Here is a 23193-nt window from a genome sequence, read left to right as displayed (position 1 = left end):
GATTAGAAACTTTCAGTCTGAGCATTTACACTGTGGGAATTGGCAAAGGATGCAAATCAGGGTTTGATTTATTATTTATTGATTATCCCTCTTCAGGTACTGCCCCCTTCTCCGGATGTGTTCTTCTCCTTTTGCCTTCACTAAAACTATCTTCACTGAAAGGGTTCATGATTCCTTTGGAGATTCTCTGGGTGACTAGTTTTGATTTATACCCAGGTAGAATGATGGTTTAATTTGCAAGTATTTTTAATTACTAAGTACTTAAGTGCTTGGTAAGTACTTATTCTTGTACATTTTAACTTGGTGCTTTGCTAACACCTCCAGGTTGTAATTCAAAGGAAGCCCTCTAATGTGAAGAACACCACACACTAGGCTAATGGGGAACAATGTTGTGTGTGGACATAATTCTAGTGCTAACCAACTGTAGCCAGAATGGCCTTTGTTTTCTTTGAATGACTCAGCTTACCTCATTGAGCCTCTGGACACTGTGGCTTGCTCTTCCGGGGCAGGAGGCCCGGGGAGCATGCCGGGAAGCAGACAACTTCCTGTGTGATGAGTCATGGGGCTGGCTGAGGGGAGGTGTTAACGGCTATGCTAGGGGGAGGGGCCAAGTCAAGAACCAATCGGCCCTGGTCGTTCAGGCGGTGCTTGATGATGTCAAAAAACTCTATAAGAGGGGAGAGGACAGCTTGAAGATCCTCTTTTCCTTTTCCGGTTGGAGCCAGAGACAGTTACAACGACAGTTACAGCGACAGTTACAGCGACAGTTACGGCAGTTACGTCAGTTACAGTTACAGCCACAGACACAGCTGAAGCAGGAGCTGCCAGTAGCAGAGCTAACCTACGGGAGAAAGCTGAACAAAGACTTCAGGCCATTACAGCGACAGTTACAGCGACAGTTGGAGCCAGAGGCAGTTACAGAGGCAGTTACGACAGTTACGTCAGTTACAGACACAGACACAGCTGAGGCAGGAGCTGCCAGTAGCAGAGCTGATCTACGGGAGGAAGCTGAACAAAGACTTCAGGCCAGTGGGTAATCTTATTACCATCGAGGGGGAAGCATGATTTTGCTTTACGCAATCATGCTTCTCTGTAGCCTCCTGGTTACTCTTGCAAGGCGTACTTATTGGGCCTGGAAGATTTTGATCAACATATCAAAATGGGGCTTCTGGTTCATGGGTTGGTTACTGTGGAGCCTAAATAAATGTTTTGATTCTTCTGCCTTCTACTTTGAGAGTTTCTTATATCCGGCGGTTCCGAACCTTTCAGACATGTTTATGATCCTCTTTGAGATTATAAACTCTGCCCTCCTGATACATTTGGCGTCACGAACAGGATCGCTAGGTATAAGATCTCTATTTAGAAGCAGAACAATTTCAGAGGAAGAGATGAATATCCCAGGATGGGAGGATCCATTTTATTCCTCCCTAGCAAAAGAATTGGCTAAAAAAGCTGGACCCTGTGAAAACTGGGAACCAAGGCTACGGAGAGGAGATCCTAGGGATTTGGAAAAGTGTTTACGAGAAGTTGGGATTCAGTCAGGGGCATCACTATCTAGGCAAAGCTGGATAGTGTTATCAGCCTACCGGCTAGTATACGAAAGATTGAGATTAAGTGAAAGACATGGGGGCACTCCTACCCCACAGGAAGAAGAGGAATCTCAGATAGCAGGAGACCAAACTGACTCAAATGAGAACTTTTCTATTAATGTGGCTAAGAGCAACAGGAGACCAAAAAAGCCCAGAGTGCATTTCAACCCAACCCAGAAAGAGCCTGACTGCCTGCTTCGTCCTAGCCATGGTGGCAGAGGAAGTGAGTGGGGAGAGAATGAGACAATGTTAGGGGCTGAGGCACAAAACACTACTGGGGTTCAGGATGTGCCTCACACAGAGCATAGGAGATGGTTAAATGATCAGACAAGGGCTCGACCCATACAAAGGAGGAAGACAGAAACCCGAGGTGAAGATTCAGTTACAAGGGAAATTCAGGAAGATTTCTCACCGCAAGAGGTCACAGATATTTTGAGTAGATTCAGCCAAAGAATAGGAGAACCATTGATATCTTGGATGGTAAGACTCAGTGATCAAGGGGCCAGTGGAATATCAGTAGATGGGACAGACTGCATGAGATTCATAGGTATCAGCCATGATCCTCTAGTTCAACAAGCTTTTAGGGAACATCATCAGCAAGGAGATGGTGATAGCAGGACTACTCTGTTGGCATTAGCCGCTGTGGGATGCAATAAGAGATATGCTACTGATTCTATGTGGCCCACTGAGCACAGACCCTGGTATTCACTTAGAGATTGTATCATGAGACTAAAGGAGGAGGTAATGAAGACTGCCATTATGACAGGAACTGCAGACAAATATTACAATGATTCAATGGAACTGCCTCATAGGAATTTAATAATTAGGACAGCTCCCCCTGCTTATAAACAACTAATTTTGAATTTATTACTTGGAGAAGTAGGGAGCCGTCTTACAACAGTGATAAATAAGATTTTACAGTTATATGACTTAGGTGACTGGGGAAGGGATAGATCTCCTCGAGAGAGAAGAGTGAATAACCAGCAAACTTGGCGCCAAAGGAGAGTAACAAGGAAAGAAATGTTTACTGCTTTATTGAGAGCAGGGGTAGGTTTTGAAATGATAGATGGAATTCCAACCAATGAATTATACAGAATGTATAGAGGACTTGATAACATGAGAAATAGGGAAATAAGAACTGCTCCTGCAAGCCCACAAGCCACTCAGACTGAAGGTGACCTTGTGTGATTAACGGATGAAAACTTGTACATTTGGGGAAAGGCTGGGAGGACAATCTTAGTCTCTATCTAGGGTGGGATCCTCTTGGCTTCCTCATTATGTTCCTTTTGAAAAGAAACATTTCCCACCTGAGTTTGGCTTTGATGTTGGATCTTTGCATAACTGAAATCTCAACCAAACTTGAGATGATTTTATTTGAAGAATTATAGTCCATACTTGTCTATTCTTTCTGTCCTTTGTTTTGGCTAACCTTGTTGCTAGTTTTGTTTCCTTCAGGCTTAAGCACCCTGCACTTTCCGGTGACTGCCTAAGCATGTAGCATTCTTGGAATTCCTGCCAGCTCGTTAAAGAAATGACCTCTGGAATGGGACTTTTTGGGGGCAGGGCCATCTCTACATCCAATTTCAGCATGAAGAAGCTATGGAAAATGAGACCTTCACCCCTCACCCCAAGATTTTGAGCCCCAATCGTTCAAGGGGGGTGGAAATGATGATAGTGTTCTGTTTACTTATTTTGTGTTATCCTTGCTGTATTGTTTTATTGTTATGATATTATTGATCCTATGTAATGGATACAAGGATTTAGGGGTGGACATTTGAATTATTAATAATTATTTTGGGGATGATTGATTGAAGAGATTATCTTGCTGGGATCTAGGGGTGGATCACATTTGAATCGTAAACCAATATTTAGGAATGTCACCAAATGATATGTTTTGCTTTATAATGAATGATATGTTTTAGTTTCCTTTGTAATTGGATCACAATGTATGTTCTAGGATACATGGCTGATTAGATTATGTATCCTATAACAAGGGGTGGAGTGTAGCCAGAATGGCCTTTGTTTTCTTTGAATGACTCAGCTTACCTCATTGAGCCTCTGGACACTGTGGCTTGCTCTTCCGGGGCAGGAGGCCCGGGGAGCATGCCGGGAAGCAGACAACTTCCTGTGTGATGAGTCATGGGGCTGGCTGAGGGGAGGTGTTAACGGCTATGCTAGGGGGAGGGGCCAAGTCAAGAACCAATCGGCCCTGGTCGTTCAGGCGGTGCTTGATGATGTCAAAAAACTCTATAAGAGGGGAGAGGACAGCTTGAAGATCCTCTTTTCCTTTTCCGGTTGGAGCCAGAGACAGTTACAACGACAGTTACAGCGACAGTTACAGCGACAGTTACGGCAGTTACGTCAGTTACAGTTACAGCCACAGACACAGCTGAAGCAGGAGCCGCCAGTAGCAGAGCTAACCTACGGGAGAAAGCTGAACAAAGACTTCAGGCCATTACAGCGACAGTTACAGCGACAGTTGGAGCCAGAGGCAGTTACAGAGGCAGTTACGACAGTTACGTCAGTTACAGACACAGACACAGCTGAGGCAGGAGCTGCCAGTAGCAGAGCTGATCTACGGGAGGAAGCTGAACAAAGACTTCAGGCCAGTGGGAAATCTTATTACCATCGAGGGGGAAGCATGATTTTGCTTTACGCAATCATGCTTCTCTGTAGCCTCCTGGTTACTCTTGCAAGGCGTACTTATTGGGCCTGGAAGATTTTGATCAACATATCAAAATGGGGCTTCTGGTTCATGGGTTGGTTACTGTGGAGCCTAAATAAATGTTTTGATTCTTCTGCCTTCTACTTTGAGAGTTTCTTATATCCGGCGGTTCCGAACCTTTCAGACATGTTTATGATCCTCTTTGAGATTATAAACTCTGCCCTCCTGATACACCAACAACATACATCACGAAAGCAGCCCCCAAGTTTACCTGTACATGAATCCTTAATTTTTTAAAGCATTTGTGTTACAAGCACAACTCTAATGCCGGCATTCTCTTAGTTCAAATTAGATTTTGAGATGAAATGAGGCACTCAAAAATCATCAAACTCAAGTCATTGAACTTTTAACAAAAGGAGGTTTACCTTGCCCTAAACCAGCAAGTATATGCAATAGGGATACAGTAAGGATACAATGGCACTTAGCTTCTCTCACCTCAAAGTGCCACATGTCCATATAGAAACTTTCCTGGTTAGCAGGTCATCATATGGCATGGCAGGGCATATGATTCAAATGTTCTCAGGCACATTCAGTCTGAGAGGCCTAGAGGCCATGTGACTGAGATTTTTTTATGCCCCTGGATGACTAGGAAGCTATGTCAAGGAATCTGGGGCAAATCAGATCCCAGAGGAGTTCTTCCTAGGCCAATCTTATGTTAACATTTTTGGGGGGTAGGGGGGAGGGGAGTTGAGAGGAGGAAGGAAGCTGCATCAGGAAATAAAGATCCAATCAGGTCCTAGGGTCACCTTTGTCTTCTTTTAGGTAAAGCCTTCCCATTTTTCAGGTAGGAGGAAAGAAGGTACGGCAGGAAAACATTGGTCCTGTTCAAATTGGAATACTGATGGAAGAAGTAGTGAGTTGGCAATATTAGCTACTGTAATGTCCTACTGCCAAAACTTGGTAACAATAACAAAGGCAGCATGGTATAGTGGACAGAATGTTACCATCGGAGTAAGGATAGCCTGGGTTAAAACCTAACCTCTGTCCCTAGCTGAGCAACCCTAGACAAGCACCTTAGCCTCTCTGTGCTAACTTGGTAACTTCTCAGGACACTTCTAGTTTTAAATCTATGGCTGTGACCACCACTACCAGACTGTCTATGCACTAGGCCGTTGGGAATAAGGTCGAGCCAAGAATTGGGTCCTGAAGGTCAACTTGGCTATGTCTCAGGAGCAGAAGACAGTTTAGGAAAGTCAGTCTTAGAAGAGTAGTTGTGTTGGGCTGGACTCATAGAGAGAAAAACAAGGGGGTTGAGAATGAGAGGCTCACTCAAGTCAGTGAAAAGGAAGCACGGTAAGAGTAATGGGTCTCCACTCCAACTCACTTCAGTGTGGCTACAGGTGAGACACTCAGTCTCTTACTCTGAGCTTTCTCAATTACAGAAGGGCAAAGATAATACCTATAGTACCTGTCCCCACGGTGTTGCTTTGATGATCAAATGCACTAATGTATATAAGGCAATTTTCTAACTTTAAAACAACTAAGTGGTTGGAGTCAGGAAAGCCTGAGTAATATCCTGCCTTATGCAATTACTAGGAAGATGAGCCTGGGCTAGACCCTTAACTTCTGCCTCCCTCGGTTTCTTCATCTGTAAAAAAATAAATAAATGGGAATAATAATAGCGCCTATCTCTCAAGGTTGTTGCAAGGATAAAATAACATTACATATATACGGATACTATTATGGTAGGAGTAGCATTTGCCATGTAGGCTAGGTTAGTTTTTTTCTTAAAAGTTATTGAAACAATTAAGACTTAATTGACCCAGACGATTCTGGCTTAAGTCATTACCATAGCTTTCTGATGCTTAACAACAACAAAAAGCATAAAAGCCAAGGCATGATCAGAAAAGAATTGCCACCCCTCAGGCAAGACTGGCCCACCAGTATGGCCAACATAGAGTCCGAGAAGCTACACGGAGCTAAACAAATGCCATATTCTTTCCATGTGATGGTGAAATAAATGTCCTTTTGTGAATTGTTAGATTGTCTATGGGTGTTTCATTTAATTCTAAGTCTGTATCTGAAGCATCAGACAAGTGTGAATGAGCACTGACCAACACATGTTACAGATGAATTACTTAATTGAGAGTTGCAAGGAATTTCCACCCTAGGAGTTCCCTATACCAATGAAATTAGAGCTGAAGACCCTTATTCCACCCAAGTTTTTGTTATATATTTAGAATTGGAATGGAGTATGAGAGATCATCTAATTCAACTCCTCGTATTTTTTCAAGGTGTTGTTTTATTATTTTAAAATTGCTTTAAATTTTAATTAATAAAAATCTACCTTCTTTTCCTCCAACCTCCTCTTCTGCTGCCCCCCACCATCACCCCATCCCCATGCCCCATGGCGAAAGAAGGAGAAAAAAAAAATCCCTGATGCAAACACCTATGGTCAATCAAAACAAATCACTGCATTGGCTATGTCCTTCATTCCCCAGAATGTCTTAATCTGCACCCTGGGGCCATCACCTCTCCTGTCAGGATTGGGTTGCAAGTTTCATCATGAGTCCTATGCAATCCTGCTCAGTCACTGCATTGATTAGAATGGCTAAGTCTTTTGAAGTTTCTCTTTTTTTTTCTTTAAAATATTATTGTTATTGTATACATTGTTCAAACTCCCTCATTTTGTAAATGAACTAAATCTCCAGAAGCTAGAGGAAGTAAAATGACTTGCCCAAGGACACAATAATTAAGGTTGACCCCAGATTTCAGATTCCAAGTCTAGTTATCTTTCTAGACCAATGACCATTGGACCCTTTTGTCATCAGACAATTAAAGCAAAGAAAGCTCACCTACACCACTCTGTTTCCATTTGTCAAAGTGAACACACACCAATCATTCGTTTCTTAATTTTGTTGATATCTTTTGTTTTTACAACATCAACCTCCCATTTCCAAATATATACATCCTACATACTCTATTCAGCAAGCCATCCCTTGTCACAAAATATTAAAAAAAAAAGAGAGAAGAAAAAAAAAAGCAGTTGAGCTCATCAAACCAACACATCAATCCACTGTTTCTGACATCCTATGCCCTATTCTACATTCGTAGACTCCCATCTCTGAAAAGAAGGGGAGTAAGCGCATGTTATCCTTTCTTTGGGGACAAGCTTACTCACTATAATTACAAAGGTTCTGTTTCTTTCTTTTTCTTGTTCTTTCCATTTATACTGTAGCCATTGTTCACACACTCAATCTTAAGAGCTTTTGCTAAATGCTCCATTACTATTTTCAGTTTTAAGTATTTATGTGTGTTCTTTTAAATGCAGATTCAATGCTAAAAGGAAAAAAAAAACTTTATTAAAATATTTAAAATTTACCCACATCTTTGTGGCATGCATTTTGGTAAAAATCTTAGACAACACCTTTTTACACATGCCCTCCAAGGGTATGTTGAGCACCAGAAAGTAAACTGTTTTCATTAGTTCATTATCAACTGGATAGTGAAAACAGGTAACACTTGGAGTGGCATTCCTCCTCAGTGAAACCTGCCTAATTGACGATCAAAAAATAAGACAATGATAGAAGTTACATCAGCTTTATTCCAAGACTCTTACATTTCTATGCTCAAAACCTCTAGGGTAGGTAAGAATAATAGTTCTGACACTAATTAGATGTGTGATCTTGGGCAAGTCACTAATATTCGGTAGGCCTCAATTTCCTCATCTATGAAGTAGGTGAGTAATAACACCCACCTGCACTATTCAGAGGAGGGAAATCCTTTCTAAAGTTCAAAGCTCTTTTAAAAAGAGAGTTATTTTTAGAGGATTATTTCCATTAAAACCCACTCTCAATCTTCAGTGTAAGAAATTCCTTCTAAGGCACAAAGAACTTATTACAGATCACAATAAGCCAGTTAATCATCTGTCTATTCAAATTCATTTCCCTGCCATACTTTGCAAGAGTTGACATTAGACTGGGGGTGAGGAGTGGAAGAAGAGGGAGCTCTACATAAAATGTACCTTTTTAAATACTAACTGTCCTACCTGAACGTTTATCTTTCTTTTTCAAGACTCAAAACCTGCTAGGCAGTTAGCCTATCAGAGATGTTACTTTTACTCACCCTCTTCCATGTAATGGTCCATCTTTGTAATTGAGCATGGATCGAATCAATTTGCACTCTGGTAAAGGTATGAATTTTTAGGACCTTCACTCTTTTTTTTTTTTATAACAGAGCTTCCCAGTAAATAATACAACACAAGGAAGCTGTAACCTATTCCCAAAGCATACAAGGCTACAGAGTCAATGGTGTATTAGCTTAAAAAATAGATCAAGCTCATCTTGTAAAAGGAAGATAAAAAAGGTGGCTCTCTCTGTGAGGAGAGCCATGCTTGAGGCTGTATAACACACCCGAGATGATAACAAGAAACCTCAATATTTGCTGGTGTTAAGTTTTGCTTTCAGTTCTCCAAGGAAGTCTTCTGACTCTGTAGGTATGAGGAAAAACAAATTCTGATGTGATCAGCCATAACTTCTATGCTTGCTGACTATACTGTGGAAGTATGTGCCTACAGAGCCAGAAGGTACATCGTGAACCATTTTACAGAGATAAAAGCACTCTAGGCAAACAATGAGAATTTGAAGAAGGCCAAAGGCTCATCACAACATGTTCTAGGGATATCCTATATAAAGGCAAGATTTTCATTGTTGATTTAGAACTGAAAGCTGCAACCAAATTCCACTGTGTAATTCTCATATCATCCAATAACTTCATAGCCGTTTTAGACCACTATGCCTTCATATGGGCTTTCCTCTTCCAGACTAAAGCACAATAGATAGAGTGCTGGGCCTGGAGTTAGAAAGACTTGAGTTTAAACATGACCTCAGACACTTACTAGATATGTGACCCTGGACAAGTCATTCAACCTGTTTGCCTCAGCTTCCTCAACTGTGAAATGGGGATAATAATAACACCTATTTCACAGGGTGAAATACAGAGATATTTGTAATGTGCTTAGCACAGTTCTTGGAGCAAACATTGTAGGCACTTAATAAATGCACATCCTTAATTTCTTCCTCTGCTATCAGTACCATGAGCACTTTGCTCCTGTCTTCTTATATTCTGATTGGCAAATTTTCCCTTATTTTGTCCAGGGAAGAAAGGAGAGAGGAAGAAAGGAAAGAAGAAGGGAAGAAGGGAAGAAGGGAAGGAGAAAGGGGAAAGAGGGAAGGGGGAAGGGGGAAGGGAGGGAAGGGAGGGAAGGGAGAGAAGGGAGAGAAAGGAGGGAAGGGAGAGAAGGGAGGGAAGGGAGGCAAGAGGAAAGAGAGGGAAGAGAGGAAAGAGAGGTGTGTGGGATGAAAGACCCTCACCAATTAAAACTTAATAAGGAGCCATCTCAGGGTGGGAACAGAAATAAATTTTATTCAATTCTCGAGAATTGGGCATCCCCCACTAGAGTGAATCCAGCAAGGAAGGCACTTTACAAGGGGCTAGGCACCCATAATTATACCTAACACAAGAGAATTCCTGCCCACCTCTGACCCTTCTCACCATTGGCTGGAAGGTGAGCTTACAATCTGAGCACAAAGGCTAGACAAAGAACTGGGAAATTGAGGCACAGAAACTCCAATTCCCATTCCCTTAGTTAATGATTACAACTGAGGTGACATCTATAAATCTAAAGAAGGAGAAAAGGATAAGGGGAGGGGGAGACCCTTTCCATTCTTCTACAGTACTTTTACAGTAAAGGAAAACAGGTCACAGTGACCCTATTCTTACTGAGCAAATCTTTAAACCAGAACCAGAAGAAAGAACAAAATGTTTCAGGGTAAACATTCCCAGAGGCTGAGCCATCAGACTCTCATGGCCTCAGAATCTTCCCCTTCCCTATATCTTGCTTTTTAAACACTTCTTAGTATAGATATAGATATATATTTATACATATCTTCCCTGTGAAGTCTTCACATTTTATTTACCTCACACAGAGGGAAGAGAAGGAGGAAGAGAGAGAGGAAGGATCTTATTGTTCAGACTAAGCTTTGGATGTTTCCAAAAACCAAATCCTTAAAGTATAAAACTTTGCCACCAATGAAAATATATCAAAGAATATGATGTAGAAAGCAAGTATATGAAAGCACTTAATCATAGGATCATAGATTAACATACAGAAGGAACCTTATATGGCAGAGTAACTAATCAGTACTTTATTTTGGAAACTGAAGTCCAGGGAAATGAAAGACTTGCCTAAAGTAAGACAGGTAGCAGAAGCAGGGTATGAACCAAGACCCTCTTATTTCAGATCCACTATGCCTTCCATTGCACCAAAATGAATGTTTTTTTTAAGTGATATTAGAATTGTTGGAATAATGTACAATCACCAACAGCCACTCTTTTCAATAAGAGCACATTCCTTTTGTATGTAAGCATTCTGGTATGATGCTTGAAAAATCAGGGACATTACTTAATAATCACACCATGTGCAGCCATTTAAACTAAGCTGCTATCAGATACTCTGAAAAACAATTACAGCATACAGTTCAGGCATTAGAAAATTGGAGAATTTATAAATAGATATAAAACTGGTCTAAAAGGCAATGAAGCTTAAAATTATTGTGTAAAATGGTGGCTTATTTCTATTAAATCCTTGATTTTTGGTAACATTTTTTTCCCCTCATCCAGTCACTGGAATAATTCTCTAACATCAGCAGTCCCTGCTTACAGGAGGCCTTTCCAGAAGGATATCTCCAGTAGTTAATGCCTCCCTCAATTACTTTGTAGCTATCTTGTCTCTCTTTTGTAGTCTCTATGTCTCTACATATTGTCTCCTCCAGTAAAATGTCAGCTCCTCAAGAGCAGGGACTGTTTCATTTTTATCTGTTTCCTCAGGCCTTAACCAAGTCCAGGTACAATAGGTACTTAATAAATGCTTGCTATTTATTGAAAGACTGAATTATATGGGTTGCTCAGGATCTACCCTGGCTTAGGTTATAGGTTTCAGTTTGATTCTTTCCCTCCCCCAGGCACCCATTGCAAATATCCTCTTATCAACAGATAAATAGAATATACCTTTTCAAGCACTCATTTTTGAGTTTTCTAACCTTAGAGATTATTGGGGAAGGAGCAGGCTGGTAGCAGATGAGAGGAAGGTGGCAAATAGAAAAGAGAAGCAAAGCTTATTAAATGACTCTCATTAGGCCTATTACCTGATTATCATTTAGCTCCCTGATTTCTTTTAGGCCTGGGGCATTTGAGAAAGTTGTTATTCTCATGTTCATGGTTGATTTACGCTATTACCCATTCTTTAGATAATTTACATTCCTCTTTTTCTGGCTTACAATGCTCCAGATAGTCAAGTCTTGAGACTAGAAAAATAAAATCATCATATCCTACATCCTAAGAGTGCTTGGTAAATAAGAATTTAATTCCTAATTGTGGATTATGTGCAGAATTTCTTTTGCATGTCGCCACCTGAACAATTCAATAAAAACATCAAGGACTACACCTACTCATGCTAATCTGGTCAGAAAGCCAGGAGTTTGTCATTCATCCTATTTCAATATTAAGTTTAATAATCAGGCCAATACCCAATGTATCCCTGAGGCATCATACCCATCACGAGCTTGAAATATTACCCTTTTACATGCTTAGTGTTTATACAAAAGAGATCACTGATAGTTTAAATTGAAAATCACTACCACCTTTTTCTCTTATTTTCTTGAAAGAATTTTCTTTACAAAAAATGTCCCTTTCCATGCTGGCACTTTCCCCCAAGTAACTGCTGGTTGGTAAGAGCTACATCATTTCATGAATATTCATATCAAAGAGATATTTATAACAGTTTTGTTCATGTCATTGCTACCTCACCCTTCCCCCACACAACACTCTTTGAGCATTATAAATGAAGTCCTGAAATCTGGAAGGAACTGAAGTCTCAATAGTGTTACATAAGGATTTTGTTAATGCGTTTTTAAAGTAACATCCTAAAAAAGAAAAGAAATTACACACATGATTGTCTACCAGGGAGAAAAATCACAGCAATAAATTGAAAAATGAAATACCACCGGGAAGGAGTCTCAAAGTGAAATTTTTGGAAGTAGTTTTCTCATAAGAAAATATTAAGGCTAATACACATTGTATCCAAATTTCTTTGGCTAGCTATATAATGTGTGTACTAACATACATAAATGGCACCTGCACTATGTGAACTGTGTCGCACCATCCAGGAACATGGGCATGACCCAGAATGGTCAGGGAATGGGCATGGAAATGGGAATGGGAGGAAAAGAAATACGGCTCTCATAGAATATCCACTTTCTCTTTTTCTGGTCATTTTGCTTTGAAAGGCAGCTTGGCACAGGGGAGAGGTATTTGCAGAGGAAATCTTAAAGGAGACAGCATTTCATGCAGGTTTTAAAGGACCAATAAGATTCAATAGGTAAAGAGAAGGCAGGAGATTATTACAGACACAGGGAACAGAGTGACTAAAGGGATGGAGACGGGAAAGCATGAGGTGTGTTCAGGGGAACATCAAGTTGTTCAAGTTGGCTTTAACATAGAAACCATAGAGGAAAATATGAGATAAGGTAAGAAAATTCAGATGTTATATTATAAGAGGCTTTGAATGTCAAAGAAAAAAAAGAGAGACTTGAACTTGACTCAGTAGGCAATAAGAAAGCAATGAAGCAGTTGGAACAAAGGAGTAATGTGATCTATATATGAGATCTATGAGATTATTCTGGTCATGACTCAAATCCTAGAATGGAGGGAAGAACAAGTAAAGGCAGGAAAATCTATTAGGGTGGTATTACAATAGTGGGAGTGAGATGTGTAGGAGACTGGATATGAGAAGTGAAGGAAAAATCAGAATTGAAGATAACCAAAAGATGTCAAACCTGAGAGAGCAGATTAATAGTTGTGTCATAAATAGAAATAACGAAGTCATTAGGAAGTACAGATTTGGTGACAAATACAATAAACTCAATTTCGAACGTTTTGAGTTTGAACCATCATGTAAGCAGTTGAAAATATAGGCCTGGTGAGCAGGATAGAAGTCAGTGCTGGGGGTAGAGATTTATGATTCACAATTTTGGAAATGAATGAGATTTCCAGGAGAATGTAGAGAGAAAAGTGAAGAGGGCCAAGAAGGGCCCACATCATTTTTCCTTCAACTAAAAGAAAAAGAAATTATAATAGCTAATAGTTACCTGCATCTCATGGCTCACTTGTCTGTTGCCCCAATTCAGAGCATTCTCCTTGGGGTCCTGGCTTAGCTCCATAGTTTAAGGCAAGTCCTACAAATGCAGCAATAACATTGTACTGTCTCCTGATTAGCTTCTCTACTTTCTTATATTCTCCCAGAAGAGTAAAGAGCATTGTGCCAGATTATTGCATTGTGTCAGATGAATAGTGTTCTCATCACAGTCCATCACTACCCTCCCCCCATGTAACAACAATGTTACTTGCAGCTACTGTGGCTGTATAAGGCCAATAATACCAGCACATAGGAAGACCGCCAGCACAGATTCTTTGATCTGCTTTTTTAAGGAAAGCAACTTTAAGATGTTCACAATCTCACTTTAATCAAACATACATATATCATTCACTTAGTCCAGGAGAAAGTTAGCGCCCTGAACTTCACAGAAAACACAAACAGAAATTACAAGCAGAAATTATATAAACAGAGCAAATAACACAAATGAACAGACAGGCTTTTGTCTGACCATAGCAATACATACATAGTTACCAGAGAGAGAAGCATGGCTACCCAGAGTCTCATCTGGCCAAATCATATGAACAGTCTTCCAATGAGTGAGCTCCCAAAGCAAAATGCTAACCTCAGAGTATATATAAACTCTTTAGAGGCCTGAGGGCTCCATACCCAATCAGTGAAAGGATATAGGCCTGAGTTTAGCACTTAGTAAGTAAAGAGTGTAGGCCTGGGCTTAGCACTGAGTAATGGTGTAGGCCTGGGGCTTTATTGTAACTTAAGCAGGTCATCAAAGACTCTTGATTGAAACAAAGGCACAACTCAAAGGCACTTGATTGCCTCAGTGCTGAGAAGCACTCCAAAATGAAAGACAACAAAAAGTCCCACTTTGCTTGCCATTACACCCCACCCCTCAAAAAATAGCTTGGGTCCACACACATCTATGTCTACCAGTCTTTCAATAATTGAGTAGCCATGGTGGGAAGGAAGTCATCCCTTCCCCAAACATATAATTATTTATTAATCCTCAAACTTCAAGCCTGCCTTGGCACCTAAAGTGATACAATCTAAATATGGCTACTCCTAGTACAGAAATTTCTAGACCCCAAACAAAAATCAGTGAGTCCAGATGAACACCCATAATGTACTATATTAGATACAATTTATGGTCGGGGTTAGAAAAGATGGCAATCTTTTCTGACTGATGCACTAGAAACATAGATACAAAAAGGTCAAACATCAAAGACAAACTGACCCTCTTTCCCACTCCTCCTCAACGCAACCTGATTTGTAAGAACCTTTGCTCTAATAGAATGGGCTGGGGTCATACCATTGGAATTTATAATAAACCCCTATTTTTCGACTCACCCAGGTAACTCCAGGAATGCCTGAAGCTAGCTCATTTCTAAGGTATCTGGTTCTATCTCTTCTAGCAAGCCAAAAATACCAGTAAATTTAGAAATAGAATATTTATATGGAAGCAAAAGATCTAGACTTTGTCCTCTACTGTCATAGTGAGTTATTCAGACAATGGAAATACAATGGGAAAAGGGGTTGGCACTCTAGCAACCCCAAATTTGTTTGAGGTAGATGGTCTAAGCAAACACCTTGGGGTAGTTCTAGAAGGCCTGGAGCCTGTGTGCCCCAGGGGTGAAAGTATATGTCTCTGGAATATATTGGGAAGAGAAAAGAGGGAGGAAGAAGGAAGGAAATTGCTTCTCTAGCAAATCCAAGGTCATTGCTATTACGAAGAGAACGTAAACCACTGGATACCACTGTGAGTAGGGCCTTCAGACAAAAGTAGAACACTACTGACTCACTAGAAGTGTGAGAACTATATCAAAAGTCTATGTACCACTTGTTGTAAGTCCTTTATGTGTTTTCTACATTTTTCTATGCGGTGATATACTGTCCTATACCAAATGTCCCTGGTTGCCTAGGATGCTTATTATACTGGGGCTGGGGATTCTTTTGCTCACATGTGTGAATACTTAGACAAGAGCTTTAATCGGTCTATATTCTGCAATTTTCCATTGGCAACTATGAATTAGGACAAAATGAGGCCAAGGTAAGAATTTTTCTGACTGCCTTCAAAATTTAAATCCTGCCCATGTAATCCCATATAAACTTAGGGCAGCGATGTGGCACAGAGGATAGAATGCCAGGCCTGAGGCCAAGAAGACTCATCTTCCTAAGTTCAAATCTGTCCTCAGACACTCACTGTGTGACCCTGGGCAAGTCATTCGACCCTGTCTGTCTCAGTCCCTGATCTGCAAAATGAGCTGGAGAAGGAAATGGCAAATCACTCCACTATCTTTGCCAAGAAATCTCCTAATGGGGTCATGAAAAGTCGGACTGAAGCAACTGAACAACATATAAACCTAGACCATAAGCAGCGTTTGTGTATATGTTGTATTCTCCTGGTACTCAGGGAATAGAATGTAAATTCCCTGTGGATAGGACTCTTGCTTTTTGTCTTTGTATCTCCTGCACCTTGAACAGTAACTTGTATATATACTAGGCAATCAATGTTCTTTAAATGTAACATTTATTCAGGACAGGAATGAACAGTAATTGGTAGAATATAATCATAGGCAATATTCCCAAAGAGTTGTTTCATTACCCTCCCCCACCCTCAACAATCTAGATCTTGAGTACATTTATGATTTTAATAGGACAGGGCTAGGCTACATCTCAGCAAACAGACTTGAGGCTGAAAACTTTAAACAGAATCTACATCCTGGTTCAGATCCCTGCTTCTCATTCCCAGAAGACCCCTTCTTTCACCCTGTAACTTTTTTTTTTGTATCATGTTAAGTCCAAAGTGCTAACTTCATCAAAAGTCTCAGCTCATTCATTGATCTCCATTGCTGCAGCAACTCTGAGATCTTGGTGAATAGTTCATATTTTTGTCACACAAGAAAGCAAGGCTTTTCTTGGGGGTACACCTGGGCATTCTCACTAAAAATACAGAGGTGGAGGAAAAGAAGCAAAAACAATCAGGGAGAAATAGCGAGAGGAAGAGTAACAACAAAAAAGCTCTGCTGGTAAATACTTCGGACAATCTTTCTTTCTCTCATCATTTAACTAAAATCGTTCTCAAAGATAACTACCAACAAAATTCCATAACTTTTTTTTCTGTACTCAGCTTCATTTTTTAACATGGTTGACCACTAAGCTTCTGAACACACTCCTCACTCAGCTTCATAAACAGCATTCTCATATATCTCTGTCTCTGTGGCTATAGTTACTTTGCGAAAGGCAGGAAGGGAGGGGAGGAGGTTGCTGTACCTTCCAAGGCAGTTGACAGGTTAGCTGCTGGGGTCATACCGGAAGCAGGATGGTGGTCCAAGGGAAGGCAGGGGAATGATGCTATTCCCTGTACTCCTGGACTCTTGGGCTCAGGGCAAAATGAGAGGAAATCTTTATTTGCAATTAGAAGCTTTGAGCTTCATTTCTGGATTATATTTATTAGCTGTGACCTTGAGTAAATCAACTAATCCCTCAGGATCTCAATTTCCTTAACTCTAAAATGTGGTGAACTAGGTAATTTCAAAGGTCTCTTCTGGCTATAAATGCCTTCCTTCCCAACACAGAGCTAGAATTTCAGTTGGAACGATTTTAAGAAAGATTCACTTCTATTTAAGGTTTCAAGTTACACGATACTTTCTTTTATTATCTGTTGAATATAGATACTTTACTTAACACACTCATTAATGTATGACCCTATTGTTTCCCTGGACACTGAGCTTTATCTCTCTTAATCACTCTTTCCAGCAGCTAGGACAGAGCTCAAGCCTATAGTGAGACAGACCCTGCATTTAAATCCTGCCTCAGACACTAGCTGTGTTACCTCGGGCAAGTCAATTAACCCATTTGCCTCAGTTTGCTTATCTGTAAAATGAGAAGAAAATGGCAAACTACTTCATGGAGTCTCTGAAAAGCAGGACAATACTGAACGACAAATCACTCTTTCAAATTTTCTTAACCTTAAACCACAGCAGTTCAAAGAACTAATCTAAATGGCCCACCTAGAGCAAGAATAGTCATTAGTTATTCCTTAAAGCTCAATTCAATGAGTAGAATTTATCGGTGGAAGGATCTTAACATACCTAAGATCTTGCAGGTAGAGTTGGAAGCCAGCTTTAAACATGAGAAAATAAGAAAAATAAGGCCCAAGAGAAGTGACTCCCTCCAAAGGGTTAAAAGGTATGAACTCAGATTCTGAGCTTCCAAATCCAGGGCTCTGCCTCCTGTAATTCAAGTAAATAGGCATTTATTGAGCATTTACTATGTGAAGAGAGAAATCATTTTTCTATTAATAACCAATTATTGAGGGTTTTTCTCTTTTTTACTTGCCCATTCAAAGACCAGCCAGTCCTTTTCAGTTATTCAGCCAGTCTCTGAAGGAGAGTGTTGAGGGACCCCACCCAATTGGGAGAGTTTATTTCTGATTAAAGTGTAAAGAGAATCTAAACTAGGTGAATTCCACCCTAGTAACTGGGTGGAGATAGATTCTTTTGTCCAGAGAGCTAGAATAAGCAGTAGATTCTCCAGATCAAGTTAAGTTTACTGCGGAGGAGCAGAAGACTTTTGGCCCACACCTTCATTAACTTGTCCACCCCCCACTGATTATTCACTAGTCAGGGTTGATCTCAGCCTTGTCGGGGCCACCCACTTTCCCAAAAGTATTTAAGCACTGTTTTTTGGTTACCCAGAGAAACCACTAACCGTTAATTTGTTGATGTTTGCTGGCCCAATCTATAGATTATAAATTACTCAGAAACTCTGACTTTTCATTCATCTCAGTAAGGACTGTGCTAAGTAATCCCAGAACATAAACAGACAAAAATAAGAACAGCTCCTGCCTATCATCAAAGAGGTTACATTCTACTGACCTCACTAAAAACAGTAATAGTCAAGGGCAGAGGAAGAGGTACGGAGGGACTGTTATTATTAATATTAAGCCCTAAAAAATAGGTAGTATTTTTATATAGCGCCTTAAGGTTTGCAAAGCTCTTTATAAATATATTATCTTCGTTTCGGTATGGCAGAATTGAGAATGTTGCTTTCTGCCTGAATAAAACGCTTGAGGATTAGGTCTCTGCAGCCTTACTAGAATGACAAAAGTCCTCATCCAGGTGGGAAGTAGAGTTTTCAGACTGAGAGGGTGCGAACAGAAAAGGGTGTATAAGTAGAGGGGGTTGGCCCACTCCCACAAAAGGGCACAGAGAGGAGGGGGCTCTCTCCCACAAAAGGACGTGAGTAGAGAGAAGACCACAAACAGGGTTAGAAAGACAGCGGAGGGGTGCAAGGACGGACGTTTTGTGCGGGAGGCGTCTTACAGACGTGCAGCGCGAACGCCCACAGCGGCCCGGAAGGAAGTGCCTCCAAACTACAAGTCCCACAAGTCAGCGGGGGCGCCGGCGGCGCGGAAGGAGGCCGAGGCGCGGGTAGGCGACGTTCACCCCGCGGCCCCACAGAGGGGCTCCGGTGAGGGAATATGTCGCTGCCTAAGAAGAGAAAGACGGACTCGGCGGACAGCAGCGGAGGCGAGGGCAGCGGAGGCGGCGAAGAAGAAGATGGCGGGGAGCGCGACCCGGGCGGTCCGGAGGAGGCCGGGGAGACGGAGCAGGGCGCGCGAGACCGCCTGTACTACGAGTGCTACTCGGACGTGTCTGTGCACGAGGAGATGATTGCCGACCGCGTCCGCACGGACGCCTACCGCCTGGGCATCCTGCGCAACTGGGCGTCCCTGCGGGGCAAGACGGTGCTGGACGTGGGCGCGGGCACGGGCATCCTGAGCGTGTTCTGCGCCCAGGCCGGCGCGCGGCGCGTGTACGCCGTGGAGGCCAGCGACATCTGGCAGCAGGCCCGCGAGGTGGTGCGGCTCAACGGGCTGGAGGACCGCGTGCACGTGCTGCCGGGCCCCGTGGAGACGGTGGAGCTGCCCGAGCGCGTGGACGCCATCGTCAGCGAGTGGATGGGCTATGGGCTGCTGCACGAGTCCATGCTGGCGTCCGTGCTGCACGCGCGCACCAAGTGGCTCAAGGAGGGCGGCCTCCTGCTGCCGGCATCGGCCGAGCTCTTCCTGGCGCCCATCAACGACCGGACCCTGGAGTGGCGCCTAGGCTTCTGGGGCGAGGTGAAGCAGCGCTACGGCGTGGATATGAGCTGCCTCGAGGGCTTTGCCACACGCTGCCTCATGGGGCACTCGGAGATCGTGGTGCAGGGCCTGACCGGCGAGGAAGTGCTGGCCCGGCCGCAGCGCTTTGCTCAGCTGCAGCTGGACCGCGACGGCTTGCAGCAGGAGCTGCAGGCCGGTGTGGGCGGGCGCTTCAGTTGCCGCTGCTACGGCTCGGCCCCCATGCACGGCTTCGCGCTCTGGTTCCAGGTCACCTTCCCTGGTGGGGACGGCGAGAAGCCCCTGGTGCTGTCCACATCGCCTTTCCACCCAGAGACTCACTGGAAGCAGGCGCTCCTCTACCTAGACGAGCCTCTGCAGGTGGAGCAGGACACGGACATTTCCGGGGAGATCACGCTTTCTCCCTCCCGGGACAACCCCCGCCACCTGCGGGTCTTGCTCCGCTACAAAGTGGGGGACCAGGAAGAGAAGACCAAGGATTTTCGCATGGGGGATTGAGCCTGGACAGCAATCCTCCCCTCCCCCATCTCATCTTCCCCTGTGCCGGGTGGGAGAGGGGTTGGAAAACTTGGAGGGAAGGGACACACTAGAGCAAAACTGAGATTTCCGACTGCCTTTTATCGCGTTTGGCATTTGGGAAGAGGGATGGAGATGGCTGTGGTCTCAGTCTTCTCTAGAGGAGGCTTAACTTTCTGGTGGTTCTAACGCTATTTTTAAAAAAGTGCTTACTAAAGATTTTTTAAACCTCAGATGCATGTAGCACAGAGCACTTTTTTGTCCTTCGTTCGCAGTGGGGGGTTGGAGGGCTGAAGGGGAGAAGCTCCAAAAAGGGAGATACCATTTGGTCCTCTCCCCCTCTTTTAGGCTGAAGTTAAGAGAGATCTGGGAAGGTCTTACAGTTAGGCCTTCTGAATTTCCAGTCTGAGTTTGCTATCTCTCCAGTGCCATATTTTCTCAATTTGAGAACTCCCCCCGCCAATGGCCTTTTTTTCCTGTGTCCTTCTGCCTAAGACATTGTCCTATCTAAATACTATTCTTGGATTGTAACGAACGTTGTAGCAATAAGGACAGGTTTAAAGTGAACAGCAAGGTTGCACTCAATTTTAAAATAGCCATGTTCCCTGGAATAATTCCTATTTATAGATTTGTCACATTGGGGGGGGGTGCTAAAGTGAATTGGGCACATTATTCTCTTAAGTAAAGTGGAATGTTACTTCCCACTTTCACAGCCTAACCTAAGAAACTTCCATGGTGCATTGTATGGTACGACAGTTGAAGGGTAATAAATGTTTAAACTAAATATTTTCCCTTACTCAGTTAATATCTTTCTAAGAAAATGTACAAGTTTCCAATTTCCTTTTTTTTTAAAAGGAGAGAGCCTATAAATTCTTATTGATAAGTGGGGTTGGAATGAAAGGCCTCAATTTGTGACATATGGGTTTTTTCTTAAACCTATGATATTATTTTTTCAACTAATTAACAGAAAAACAAGTCCTTTAGAAGAATGCTTGTTTTTTAGGTAGAATATTCTTTCTCTAAATCCCCTGATTTAGACAGATCATGTGGCCTGGCCTTTAAGACCTGAACTTAAGAATTAGAATTTTTGTTTCCCTTTTATCTGAGCCAAAAGTGAAGTCTTGTGAACATGATGAATTCCTGTATAATGAAGTGTGTTCCTTCTTTTTATTGGTATTTTGTTTTTATTTTCTCTACGGTGAAAATTTTAACATCTTTCATTTTTTTAATTGAGATGAGAAGCCTTGTCCATTGTGACTTGCCTTTTTTGTTGTTTTTTCGGTCAGCTCTGGAGAAAAGACTCTAAGAATATGTAGCCTCAGGGAAATTAAAAACAGTGGGGGTTTTTTTGTGTTTTTTTTTAGCATCACAACAGAATATTGTTAGACATGAACAAATTACATTCCAAAGTAGCCAAGTGCTTTTATTTATTTCAATACTTAAGATGTTTCAGAGAATCCTCATCTTTTTTTTGTTGCAGATTAAAGTATTGTAAGTAAGTTGTTGTGATTAGTGTTTGAGGTAAGAATTCTTTCTCTGAGGGGGAACCTTTATTCCTACATCACCATGTTTACATGTTTACTGAATGTCAATAAAAATTATACTTTTGTTACCACTCTTGTATGCAGATAATTTTAATTGGTTATTATTTGTAAGTGGTACATAAATAGAAAATTAGATGTAGTTTAAATCAAAGTTGATGGGAAATAGCTGTTTGTTTTTTTCTCTTATGGTGGTATGTGTACTGTGTTCCTGTGTGTGTCTGTGTATGTATAGGATTTTGGTCAGCCATCTAGTGTAGAAAAATGACTTTGCTATACTATAGTTAACCTTTTTGTTACTTGTGATAGACGCACTGTAGCACTTCACAGAATAGCATCATACTGTACTTCCAAATATTGATCCATATTTCCTTACGTTTTTAGAGCACTTGCATCTATTTTGTCTCATTTTATCCTCATTAACAGTGCTAGTAATGTAGATGTTCCTATTTTACAAACAAATATTTGTAAATGGTGTGCTAAGAAACTGCTTAGAAAAGCTGCTGAGCCAAGTTGGTGATCTTTGCATTTCAGGAATGGTTGCGTGGTAGAAGTACAAAGCATATTAGAAATTCCAATAATAGCATTATTTTAATAATAGTCAATTATATAGCACTTTAAGACTTGCCAAGCATTTGACATGTTCTCTCATTTGATCCTCACAACAACCACGTTAGGTAGATGTTATTCTCCCCCCCTTTTTTTCAGACAGGGGAACAAGCTGTTAAAGACCTGTCTTGTCTAGGATCATACAGGTGGTATGTGACTGAGGGTTGGGTCCAGCTCAGTCGTTTGCTGTCTCTAGTCATTGGATGAAACATTACTTTTACAAATGAGAAAACAGGCACAGAGAAGGGAAATGATTTACTTAAGGTTATCAAATGAGCAGAAAAAAGGTTTTGGTTTGAAGAGGTCAAGAAAGGTCACTGGCATAGCATCCCCATTATTTTTATTCAGAAGTAGCTAGTCCTATAGCCTACTGAATAAAGTGCAAATATCACTTCCTGGCTTTGAAAACCTTCCTCAGTCTAGTTCCAAGCTGCTACTCCCAAGTTTGTCTCTTGCTACTTCCACTCTTTGTTCTTTGTTCTTAATATTATTTTTTCCATCCTCTTTCCTCCTATCATTTATTTTAGTGCCTTTGCTTGCAGGTACCACCTCCCACCAATTTCACTTCCTGGAAAGCCCAAATGAAAGATCAGCTCCAGGAAGCCTTCTGGGACTCCCCCCTCCCAGGTGATGGTGATCTCCTGGGATTTTTTAAAGTACTTTGCCCGAACCACTCTATCCATTTATCACATTTTCCTTTACATCATAGTTATTTGTGGGTATGTCTTGATGAGATCCTTGAAAAAAACTGTACTGAGAGAGGCAAAATGACATCGTTGACAGAGGAGCCTTGAGTCCTAAAGAGCTTGGTTCTCATTTTGCTGTTGATATTTAACAGCTGTGTATTCCTGGACTTGATACTTAACCTCTCTGAATCTCAGGCAGCTCTCTGAAATGTATCTCTAAATCATAGTCCCTTT

General features: G+C 41.7%; 1 protein-coding gene across 1 annotated transcript; it reads left to right on the top strand.

Moving 5' to 3' along the window:
- The first annotated feature begins 18754 nt into the window (after positions 1-18754).
- Positions 18755-21738, top strand: PRMT6 (protein arginine methyltransferase 6). Its single transcript, XM_036765971.1, has one exon. It carries the CDS (start codon positions 18966-18968, stop codon positions 20103-20105), a length of 1140 nt encoding a protein of 379 aa, XP_036621866.1. The 5' UTR covers positions 18755-18965; the 3' UTR covers positions 20106-21738.
- The last annotated feature ends 1455 nt before the right edge of the window (positions 21739-23193 follow it).

The sequence above is a fragment of the Trichosurus vulpecula genome, chromosome 7 (assembly GCF_011100635.1).
Source record: "Trichosurus vulpecula isolate mTriVul1 chromosome 7, mTriVul1.pri, whole genome shotgun sequence".
In the NCBI taxonomy this organism is placed as follows: domain Eukaryota; kingdom Metazoa; phylum Chordata; class Mammalia; order Diprotodontia; family Phalangeridae; genus Trichosurus; species Trichosurus vulpecula.
The sequence above is the reverse complement of the archived record's forward strand: the minus strand, read 5'-3'. Positions and strand labels throughout refer to the sequence as shown.